Source organism: Marmota monax, unplaced genomic scaffold (genome assembly GCF_021218885.2).
Source record: "Marmota monax isolate L192 unplaced genomic scaffold, Marmota_monax_Labrador192_F-V1.1 WCK01_AAM20220418_F8-fsc00018, whole genome shotgun sequence".
NCBI lineage: Eukaryota > Metazoa > Chordata > Mammalia > Rodentia > Sciuridae > Marmota > Marmota monax.
In genome coordinates this window covers 17,405,654-17,418,052 of record NW_026692201.1, presented here as the reverse complement: position 1 = coordinate 17,418,052, position 12,399 = coordinate 17,405,654, and the positions used below count along the sequence as shown (strand labels likewise).

Sequence of the window (12,399 nt, the reverse complement as noted above, 5' to 3'; positions counted from 1 at the left end):
TCCTTAATTTATTAGACAACTATTTTCAATAATAATAAGTGCCTCAAGTAGACACAGTTAAGCCATTTGAAAACTTGAGGTATAAGAGAAGCAAAAATTAAAAGGCACAAAATTAAGGGACAACTGAAGAAAGACAAACAAGTATATGATGAAAGAAACATAATTTATTCAGCAAATCCATACTGAGCAAATACTAAAATCAATCAAGCTGTATATCATAAGAGAGTGCAGCAACACAGGACTTGCATCAGTGTGTGGACAATGTAAAGAGATAATCTGAGGAGGGGATAAGGAGAAAATAGGCAGGCACAGGATTTTGACAGCAGAATGAAGACAGTTTAGAGACCTGAAAGCCATGCCATAGTCCAGATGGAGAGTGGCGGGGTCTGGGAGAATATATCATGGATACAGGGCTGAGGAGGAAGAAGTAGAAAACACGGAAATGAGATGCAGTGTGTGTGTGTGTGTGTGTGTGTGTGTATATATATATATATATTAGAAATGAGAGGTAAATAAGCTGTGATTCCTGGTCAGTGTTGAGATGACTTAAGGTGACAGTCACAAAGCCTAACAGAGAAAAAGCAGTCAGGCACCTAAGAGAAAAACTGCAAAAACAGTCTCCTATATTTGCACCAAATCCTCCAGTCTTCTCAATATGCTTTACTTTATACATTTCAACTTTTGTGAGTTAGATTATCCTCAAAAATCAATATCTCTGAAATCCAACCCTCTAACAATCTCTCTATCCATTACTCACTAGTGTCTTCATATTTTTTATTGCTTCTCTACTCAGACCTTAAGACTATGAAGTTAGGAAATTCTTCATATCTACATAACAATGACTTACATATAATATTTAATTAGTAAAAGTGTGCTGTTTCATTCATATGGAATTGGTATGTCTCAATCCAACAGCAGGACTGTGATTCATTTGGACTAGCCTGTGTAGCCCCTTGGGCTTGGCTTCCAAGTTCCTCTGGGCATCTCAGCAGCATACATGATGATTCAGCGACTGTGTGTTCTCCCTGTACTGTTGACACCTTCCCTAAAGGCAACCTGAACAACTCACATGGCAACTGGACTCCACTGCTTCTCTTTCTCAACGGCCTGCCCAAGTGATGACTCCAGACAGCAGATATACTACACGTATATCCAACTTTCTGACTTTTCAAAAAATCCTTAAATGCTAATATTTCCTCTCTTCTTATATATACTTTCATATTTAAATATATATATATATATATATATATATATATGTATGTATTTAATGTCATTTTCATTTTCTCTAAATAAAAGAGACAAGAGACAAAAGAAATATCCTATCTTTCTTCTTCATTAACATTTTCCCCTATATTTTAGTCACTTGTTCTCAAGGAGCCTTTTGAAATTCTAGGACTTCTGGAAAGATTGTTGTACAGATATTGATTTTATACTCTTATTAAAATACCCATTCTCTGGAATGTGACAATTTTACGTCTAATTCAATGAGATTCAAATAATCCTGTTTCACACTGCTTTTAGGATGACTGGTTAGCAGTTGAAAAGTCCTTACCTATTCCAGAGGCTGGTGTGAAGGAATGGATTCTGTTAACAGTAGCAAAATCCAGGGATTGGAAATATCTGAAAGAAGACTGTCCTATCTCCCAGAGGAAAATATCAATGGAATTCTGATCTCCTACAACAATAGAGTAATAATCAAATCTTGAAGTAAAAGTTACAGAAAGAAAATGGCAAAATTGCCTAGTAAGACTATAACAAAATGGTAAGAAACAAATTTCATATGAATCCATTTAATTCAACAAAAACATAACTTTTTAGATAATGTTTCAAATGTCTTTGCATTTACCACACAAAGTGTATGTATAGTTAGCTATTGACCATGACCCAACCATAAAGCAAGAAAAGAAGCAAAATATTTTCTTTTTTTTTAACATTGTTGAAATTTTATCTAAATTTTTGGTAAGCAAAAGAAATCATATTCTTATTTAGAAAACATTTTTGAAACAATATTGTCAAAAGTTGCTGAACACTTTTTATTAGTACTAAAAATTATTCATGACACCCCAAACATATTCAGATAAAAAGTTACCTGTTTGCTCTTGTCTATGAAATCTTCATAGATCATTCTATTCTACCCAACCACCCCTTATTTTATTTTAACAGAACTTTAAATTGGTGGTTCAGGGCACTACAAGAGTACTGGCATAATGCTTATTTTTTCCTCAAATTGCATTTATATCTGATAATTAACATTATCCCTCAAGAAATAGTCTATGGATTACCTAAAAAATTGTTACAAGAGCATTTTCATATAAAACAAACATTATGAAGCTAGATGATTTGGGTAATAGCTATATTTGCATTATAAACACCATGTCATCTTACCTAAGAAGGTATTTTTGGCAAAAATTAAGTAAATATCATCTCCTGAAGACAAAGCTTCAACTTGTGTCGTTCCACTGACTGGCACTTCTTCAAAGTAAATAAATGTGCTGCCAGACCATCTGAATAAAAGGGCGTGTAGCCTGACATTAGCCTGGGAAATTGCTAAGAACAAAGAGTTGCCTCTGTTGAATAAGGCCGTGGTCAAAACACCCCGGACAGGAAGATTCTGTTGCAATGCAAAGTTCTGTCCATTCCATCTGAAGACCTGTAGGAAATGTTCAAATATAAAAACCTTCATGACTAGGAATTTAGCACTGGGAATAATTTAGCCAATGTCACATGTCTATTCTCCTGTATCCTTTTATTTAGTTAGGATGATACTTTTATTAAGTGGGAAAGTACCAAGCCTAATGCTTTCTCCCCTTTTTTATCTCTGTGTGTGTACACACATGCATGCAGAATAAATGAAAGAGAAATTATTTGAAAATAAATCTTAGAAGTGAGTACAAGATCTTCTGATGCTGCAACATCATTTCCAACATCTTGATCAACAGCATATAGAGAAATGCCTAAACTATTTTCATCCTCATGGTGGCAATGCATACAAGGCTTCAGGGTAAGTGTTCATAATATTTAAAATTAAAAGAAAGTGTATAATCGACCTGGTTTCTTATATAATTTGAGCACTTTCACAACAAATTATACTTATTCAGGATATGGAAGATGGTGGAGGAGACAGAAGATAATGGAGTAAAGGAAAGCTACTTCCTAAGCTGTATCCTGGTGTGGTAGGAGCCCTCTTCAAACAAAGGCAAGAGGCACAGCACAGCTAGTAGATGTGTGCACATGCAACTCTGTTGAACAATGTGGCACCTTTAGTAACCAGGTATGCATGTGTTCCCCAGAACAAAGAAAGGCAGTGTGGCACACTGAGCATGCAAACACAACTCTGCTAACACTCAGGGCACATGTGCAACTCTGCCAACACCCCGAGTGGGCCTGTACAGCTCTGTCAAAACTTCCTTATGATTTCACAGTATAGAATAACCACATGAAGTGTATTTTTCCATATAGGAGAGCAAAGGAGCTAATATGTAACAGGGGAAAGAGAAACTAGCAGTGGCTATATAAGGCAAATCTCTGCTGCAATAGGGGCTTGGCTTTTGGATGAAAATCCACCCAGTCTGTCCTGGCACAAAATAAACATTCTTTTATTTACCACCCTGGTGTCATGTCTCTGTGTGTGAACCCTACAACAGTGGCCTGGGACCAAAGCAACAGGAGTACAGCTTCTTAACAAGGTGGGTAAAAGAGGAATTTCAATAAAATTTAACATTAGACACTGAAGTGGCTCAGGGACTCAGGAATTTGGGTACAATAACTGAACAAGAAGGAATACATTGGAGCAGACCTGGCAGCCCCACCACCTATGCAGATTCACCACAGACAGAGGGAGCAGAACACAGTCTTCATAGAGAGAAACCTGAAATCAAAAATGCTACCTAATCTTAACTGATCCAGAGGCTGTACTGCATGCTAATGCTTGAAAAGCACGCTCTATATTTCAACTGGTTGCGGAGAGATGAGGCAAGTCACAATGTCCTGCACACAGCTTTCCGGGGACCTAGGCTGGGCCAGATGGAAAGTGAGTAAAACAGTGACTACACTCAGGGCAAAGGTAGCCCAATTCACTTGTCCTTTGTCTCAGGCAGCTCATGTGACCAGCTGAAGTCTGAGCTGGCAGGGTGAACACACTAAAGGACTAGACCAGAGAAGACAGTGCTCTTGAGCAGCAGTGAGTAAAGGATCAGCAACCCCTTGTCCCATGATTGGATTTTTGGGAAGGTCTTGAGAACCAGACCTGCAGATGACATTGGCTATTGTCTAATCTAGAAGTGGGTCCATCTAGTCTTTCCAAAGAAGCCGCATCCAACAAAGGCCAAGAGGCCTAATGAGTCCTCAGCCCTACCTGCTGGAACTTCCTTCACAGGATGCTGCAGAGGCAGTTCCTTGGGAGTGCACCAAACTGGTCCAGATGGACAAAACACCAGCTTACAGTTTGTCCTAACCCACCCCATCTCATACTAGTGAGAAGGGAAGCTGAGTCTTACATATTACATCAAACAGCTTCAATCTTAGGCTGTTCCAAGTGGCAGCTCAGAGAGCAACACAAAAACAGGAAGGACTAAACAACCCCACCCTTTGCTCTCTCTATCTGTATACAACTCAGAAGAGTTGAAAAGAAAGACTGTTGACATACACAGAAACCACCCAATGTCATCAATTATTTTGTCTAATTCAATGGAGAAGTTTCCTTCACTATTCATTCTTCATTACAATTTTTAAAAATTCTTTCTGGGGCTAGGGCTGTAGCTCAGTGGTAGAGCACTTGCCTAGTATGGGTGAGGCAGTGGGTTTGATCCTCAGTACCACATTAAAAAAATTCAATAAAGTTATAAAAAAGTATTAAAAAATTATTTCCATGTGTGCATCATAGACAATATTATAAATAAAATGGACCAAATGTACATCTACAGAATATTCCACCCTATAACAGCAGAATTTACCTTCTTCTCAGCTGCACACAAAATTTTTTCCAAAATAGACCATATTCTAGGCCATGAAACAAATCTTAGCAAATACAGAAAAAAAAATCAACATATCCCATATATCCTATCAGATCATAATGTAATGAAATTAGAAATCAAAGCAAGAAAAATAATAGAAACCACAAAAACAGATGGAGATTGAACAATACTCTCTTAAATGAAGAAAATATCAAAGAAGAAATAAGAATAGAAATTAAGAAATTCTTAGGAAAAAAAGAGAAAAAAGATACAACAGATCAGAATCTCTGGGACAGTATGAAAATAGTTCTAAGAGGAAAATTATAGCACCATTATAAAATTAAAGAATTGTCAAATAAATATGCTCATGCTTCACCTCAAAGCCTTAGAAAAACGTGAACAAACTAACCCTCAAACCAGTAGAAGACAGGAAATAATTAAGATCGGAGCCAAAATCAATAAAGCTGAGAATAAGAAAACAATACACAGGATCAAGATAAATAAGATTGACACTTAGGCAAACTAACCAAAAGAAAGAGTGAGAAGAAGCAAATCAACAAGATCTGAGATAAAAAAGGAAATACCACCACAGACCCTTTTGAAATCCAGAGAGTTATCAAACCTGTTTTGAAAATTTGTACTCCATTAAACCGAAAAATATAAAAGACACTGACAAATTTCTAGACACATATAGACCTACTCAAATTGAATCAGAAAAATATAGAAAACCTAAATAGACCAATACTAACTAATGAAACTGAAACAGTAATTAAAAGCCTTTCAAAAAAGGAAAACCCAAGACCTGATGGATCTCAACTGAATTCTACTAGATCTTTAAAAAGGAACTAACACTCTTTCTCAAATTATTTCATGAAATTAAAAGAGAGGGAACACTCCTAAATGCATTTTTAGAAGCTGGTATAACCCTGATCCAAAACCAGAAAAGATGCATCAAGGAAAGAAAACTACAGAATAATATCCCTGATGAACTAGATGCAAAATTCCTTAATAAAATTTTAGCAAACAGCATTTAAAAACACATCAAAAAAGACAATACACCATGATCAAGTGGGTTTTGTAACAGGAATACAAAGTTGTTTCAACATAAGCAAATCAATAAATGTAATTCATCCTTTAACAGAATTAAGGACAAAAATCACTTGGTCATCTCAATACATGCTGAAAAGGCCTTTGATAAAATCCAACACTAATTCACATGAAAAATGCTGGAGAAGCTAGGAATCAAAAGAACTTACCTAATCATCATAAAAGCCATTTATGACAAACTCAAAGCCAACATCATACTCAATGGAGAAACACTAAAAGCATTTCCTTTAAAAACAGTGGTGAGGCTGTCCACTCTCACCACTTCTATTCAATATAGTCCTCAAAACATTAGCCAGAGCAATCAGGCAAGAAAAGGAAATGAAAGGGATACAAATAGGGAAAAAAAGGACGTCAAACTGTTTGTTTGCCAATGATACGATCTTATATCTAGAAGACCTAAAAAAAACTCCACTAGACCACTTCTAGAGCTTATAAATAAGTTTAGCAAAGAAGGAGAATACACGATCACCATCCATAAATCAATAGCTTTCTTACACTCAGCTGAGGAAGAAATGAAGAAAACCATACCATTTATAATAACATCAAAAAAAAGAAAAGTGTTAAGAGTTAATCTAAAAAAGAAGGTAAAAGAACTCAGCAATGAAAATTATAGCACACTGAAGAAAAAAATTGAATAAGACCTTATCAAATAGAAAGACATCCCATGTTCTTGAATAGACAGAATCAATATTGTCAAAATGGCCACAATGTCAAAAGCAATATAGAGATTCAATGCAATCCCATTTAAATACCAATGATATTCTTCACAAAATTAGAAAAAAAAATTCTTAAATTCATTTGGAATAATAAGAGATACAAAATAGCCAAAGCTAAACTAAGCAAGAGAAGCAAAGCAGGAGGTATCACAATACCTGATCCAAATTATATTTCAGAGCTATAGTACCCCAAACAGCACGGTTTTGACATCAAAATGGACATGAAAACAAATGAAACAGAATAGAAGGTGCAGAGACAAATCCACATACCTACAGCCATCTGACATATGAATAATCTGTCAAAACTATATTTTGGACAGACAAAAGACAACCTTTTTAACAAATGGTGCTAGGAAAACTGGATAGCTATGTCTACAAAAATGAAATCAGACCCCTCTATTTCACCCTATACAAACCCAAATAAAAATGGATCAAAGACTTGGGAATTAGACCAAAAACTTTACAACTGCTAGAAGAAAACATAGGCTCCATAGTCCATCATATAGATGCTGACACGGGCTTCCTTAACAAGATCCCCAAAGTGCAAGATATGTAATGAAGAATTAATAAATGAATGCCATAAAACTAAAAAGCTTGTCTACAGCAAAGGAAACAATTAAGAACATGAAGAGAGAGCTGACAGAAAGGGAAAGAATCTTGGCCAACTATTCTTCTGATATTAAAAAAACACTTAGCACCAAATATAATAATAATAATGCAATCAATAAATGGGCAAAAGATCTAAACAGAAACTTCTCAAAAGATGAAACACAAATGGCCAACAAATATATGAAAAAAATGTTCAACAGCAATCAGGAAAATATAAATCAAAATTACAATACAATGTAACCTCAACCCAGTCAGAATGGCACTGCTCAATATGAATAATAATTGCTGGCGATGTTGTGGGGGGGAAAGGTACACTTGTACATGGTTGGTGTGACTACTAAACCACTCTGAAGAGCAGTATGGAGATTCCTCAAAAACCTAGAGATGGAACCACCTTATGACCTACCTATCCCACACCTTGGTATTTTTCCAGAGAGACGTAAAGTTGACACAATGCAGGGATATAGCCACCTCAAAGTGTACCAAAGCAAAATTTTCAATAGGTAACTTATGGAATCAACCCAGATGCCCATGAGTAGATGACTGGATTAGAATATATATATTATTAGAATATATATATATATATATATATATATATATATATATATCACAATTATGATACATACACACACACACACACACACACAATGGAGTTCTACTCAGCCATAAAAAAAAGACTGAAATGATAGCACTTTCTGGTAAATGGATGAAAATGGAAAATATCATGTTAAGTGAAATTAGCCAAAATCAGAAACTCAAAGTTTATATGCAGAAGCTAGAGTAAAATAAGGAAAGGAGAAGGTAAGGAAAGGATAATACAAATGAATCAAATATTAAATAATAGACAAGTGAAAGGAAATCTAGCAGAGTGGAGGAAAGGGATGGAGAGGGGAAGGAGGATGGAAGGGAAAAGTGTATATCATGAACTAAAATAGATTTCCATGCATGTATGAGTTTTTCAGGATGAACCCAACTACTATGTATAACTATAAAGCTCTAATTAAAAAAAAAGAAAATAATAATAATTATGCAGTCAACAGTTAGGACTTTGGAGACAAGCATTAAGCTAGGAGCATGGGTACACTGACCTCCTTCTTTATCACTCTTATTAATGATGAGGAAAAGATTAAAAACTCACATAGCAATAACTGAATTAATGATAACCATAAATTGAAACTGGTATGGAAGTCAAAAGTCAGGATGATATGATGAAAGAAATGTATGATTAGGGGAATGAAGTTAGAAGGAATGACATGACAGTTTCTAACACAGATGGTTATGGTGCTCTGAATAAAAACTAGCCCAGAAAGCTGACAGTGCTAAGGGGTTGAACAGTCAAGACAGGAAAGGGGAGGTCATGAAGTATCCTTCCTTGGGTGACCTTACAATTACCATTCATGTAGGGGTTCTTCAGAGATTGAAATATTAATAATAATTATACAAGGACATGGCATGATCCAGTGCTATACTGAGCCAGAAGAAATATGGTTATCCTACATATATAGTATACTAACTAATGCCAAATTTATTATAATTGGGAATCACTAAATTTTTTTAAATGAGTAACATGAATCAATATTTTTAAAAGATTACTCCCACTACCAATAGAGAATAAATCTGTGGAGATCAGAGAACTACAGAGACTAGCTTGGAGACTAGCAGTTCAGGTAAGAAAAGATAAGAACTAGGCTTAGATGGAGATGAACAGAGGTGGAAAGAAATGTCTACACTAAAAATATTATGGAGACACAGATTCAAAAGCACTTAATGATCAATTAGATATGAAAGAAAAAAAAGGATAATTCAACAAAATATATCACAGAATTCTCCCTTGAGCACTTGCATTTCTGAGGTTACTATTTCCTGAGATAAAAGCAAATACTCAAACACAAGTTTCATAGAGAAAATTAATTACAGTTCAGCTTGATATACATTATAACACACTCCTAAAATATATTTAAGTGGATGCATCAATAGGCAGTTAGACATTCAAGTTTGGACTACAGAGGAAAGGTTGCAGATATGATTTGAAAGACATTAGCCTATGGCTGATATGTAAAGCTAGCCTATAGTTCCTATGAAGAGCTACAGAACTGATGAAATTTCCCAGAGTAGGTGAAAAGAAAGAAGAAATCTGAACTAAAACTGAATTATGAAATACTCTAAGACATATTGATTCAGAAAAGGGAGGAGGAACCAGCAATGGAGACTGAGCAGCAGAGTTCTTAAGAAGGAAATCCTTGTGGTATCACAAAGCAAGAGTAGAGGGGGTTGAGATTTGGGGATGAGTAAGTCGCATGCTGGTGGGAAGTTGTGTAAGACAGTGATAAACATATCCACTGGATTTGGCAATCCAGTCGCCATGGGTGAGCATAAGAAGTAGACAAAGCTAGCTGACACTTCTCTCACGACGTCCTACCGCAGAGGGGAGAAAATAAATGAAAAAAAAGAAGAAGAAGCTATAAGAGGAAGAGATCAAGGGAGGGATTTCTTTGTAAACTGAACAATTCTCAACTATTATGCCAACTGTAATAATCTCATGGAGAAAGAAATGCCAGCTATGGAGGGAATAACTAAACCTTATGAAGGCTGAGGGGCAGCCATGTGAAAGGAAGGGCTTCTCCAGAAGGACACTCCTCCTCTGCAGCAGGAGGAAGGGGCAACACTGGATTTTAAATGGGATTTTGAATTTGGTGTTGGGAAAATAAGTAATCTCCCTCTAGTGACTTTCATTTCACTGAGGTCATTAGTTGAAAATGAGGCGATAAGAAGCTTGTACAGAAGTGTGAGAGACAAAAATTATCAATTAAGCATTAAGGAGATTATAAGATGTAGTGTGCTAGAAAAATGTGAAATTTCTGGGGTGATGTTGAGTGCCCAATTGGCAATGTTAATCATGAATTTTTAGTGATACCATCTGTCTAGCTGTGTGATTTTTCTCCATAATGTTTTCCAACTCAATTAAATTCTGATTAAATGTTCATGTTTATGATTACATTTGCTTTGGCTCTTGAAGAACATATAATATTCATAACTGTTGTTTAAAAGTTAATTGGGACCAATCAATATTCATATTCTCCTTTACTACTTTACCACAAACTATGGTTTTCTTTTATACCAAATCTCTAGACCCTACCTCATAACTTTCAATTACAGTATTTTTTAAAAGTTGGGGAGATCTTCATTTTCAAAGATTCATACCTGAGTTAATTCGGAATCCTCTCTTTGACTTGCAACAATTAAATAATCTTGACTGTCTGAAGTAAAATATCTTACTTGGGAACTTTCAGAAATAATGATTGTTTGCACCTGCAAGGAAGACAGAAGAGTGGGAATAAAAATTTAAAGAGTTTAACTCAGAAAGGCACTAAATATTATACTAATGAGTTAGTATTTGATGTTTAAGACTTGATGTTTAAAACTGTTCTGATCACTAGGTATGCATATATCATAAGCATACATCATTTCAAGCCAACAAAAATAGCCCCAGGTTAAGATACATGCTACAATTTGTATCAACTTGCAAAAAGTCCTGTTACTCATTAACATAGAATATACATTGTCATCCATTTAGATCAGTCTTACAAATCTGAATTTCTTTTAGGTAAAGCAATATAAAATGAAGATTTTGTTTTTACCAGGAATAATTGGAATCCAGATGTGAAGGTATACACACTGTTAACAGAAGACTTCTCTTCATTTCTTTCTTTATGAGTAATTACAAAGTAGGGAGAAAGACCAATATTAAAGGCCTCACAAGTTTTAGGATTTTGTATCTTTAAATCCTAGAAAATGAGAATTACAAGAAAAAAAAAACAGTTAACTCATAATGTATCTCACATTTACTTGTATATTTTATTTTGTGCACTGTGAAAAAAAATAAGCAACGTTTACCTTTACTGGAATAAAAATCCCTTGCCATCGGTAAATAGTAAATGATGATTTTCTTAACATTATACCATATACTGAATCTTCCAAAGTAAAGAAACACCAGCCAGAAACTGGCTTGTCCAAAAAACTTTGAAATATGGAAAAGACAACATCCATTCCCCCTAAAAAACATAAATCATTATTTACCAGTGCATAATTCCTTCTCAAACTTATCTGCTCTAATTTGTTATTTAAACATTGAGACTAATGACTTCATTACAAATGAACTCCCCATGGTGGGTGTGTGTGTGTGTGTGTGTGTGTGTGTGTGTGAGAGAGAGAGAGAGAGAGAGAGAGAGAGAGAGAGAGAGAGAGAGAGAGAGAGAGAGACAGGCTAGAAAACTTAAAAATAGTAACTTAAAATAACAATTTTAGATAACAAAAGGAGTACTAATAATTCACTCTATAGCCATATGAACTTTCCCAAGGTCTATTTAAATATAAATACTTGCTAACTGTAATTTTAAAGGGAAATATGCTAAAACATGTTTTCTTTCTTTCTTTTCTTTTTTCCAACACTGGGGTTTGGACTCAGGACCCTGGGCATGCTAGGCAAGCACTCTACCATTGAGCAATAGCCCCAGCCCGTCTCCCACCCTTTAACACACTCTTCTGGTATCTGCAATCTACTGTTTTCTCCTGTATTTCTCACCAGGTCTCCAAATTCCCTTCGTGAGATCACTCTGCTATCCCTAGCCATTCAATCTGAGGCTTTTCAATTTTCAGGCTGGGTCTTCTTCCCTTCTCTGTCTAGAGCTCCTCTTCTCAGATTGTTAAATCAATGTCCCTGACTTTAAAAACAGTAACACATGTCAGATCCCTAAATCTATCTTCCAGCAGAGACCTTCCTTTGAGTATAAACGCCTTCTCAAAAGGAACTCAAACTTAACATGTGCTAAAACACATTTATTTTAATTCCCTCGCCAAAACAACACCTAGCCTTCTTTCACATATCTCTTAGTCAGTGGCAAGACACTCTATCCTACCACACAAGCTGAGGAACTAGGAGTCATCTGGGTCTCACCCTCACTCTTGCATCCAGTTCATCACCTGCTCTAAACTGGCCTTTTGCTCATCTCCATGCA

At 35.6% G+C, this 12,399-nt stretch overlaps 1 protein-coding gene across 2 annotated transcripts in view; it reads right to left on the bottom strand.

The window, feature by feature from the left end:
* The window catches only part of Adgrv1 (adhesion G protein-coupled receptor V1), a 569,696-nt gene that overhangs the window by 403,659 nt on the left and 153,638 nt on the right, over positions 1-12,399 (bottom strand). For both annotated transcript variants that reach the window (XM_058574584.1, XM_046428479.2), the window contains 5 exons: positions 11,279-11,436; positions 11,023-11,169; positions 10,586-10,693; positions 2,386-2,650; positions 1,553-1,675 (listed from right to left, as the gene is read on the bottom strand). In XM_058574584.1, the coding sequence (XP_058430567.1) occupies positions 1,553-1,675; positions 2,386-2,650; positions 10,586-10,693; positions 11,023-11,169; positions 11,279-11,436 (801 nt within the window). The remainder of the gene's footprint in view (positions 1-1,552; positions 1,676-2,385; positions 2,651-10,585; positions 10,694-11,022; positions 11,170-11,278; positions 11,437-12,399) is intronic.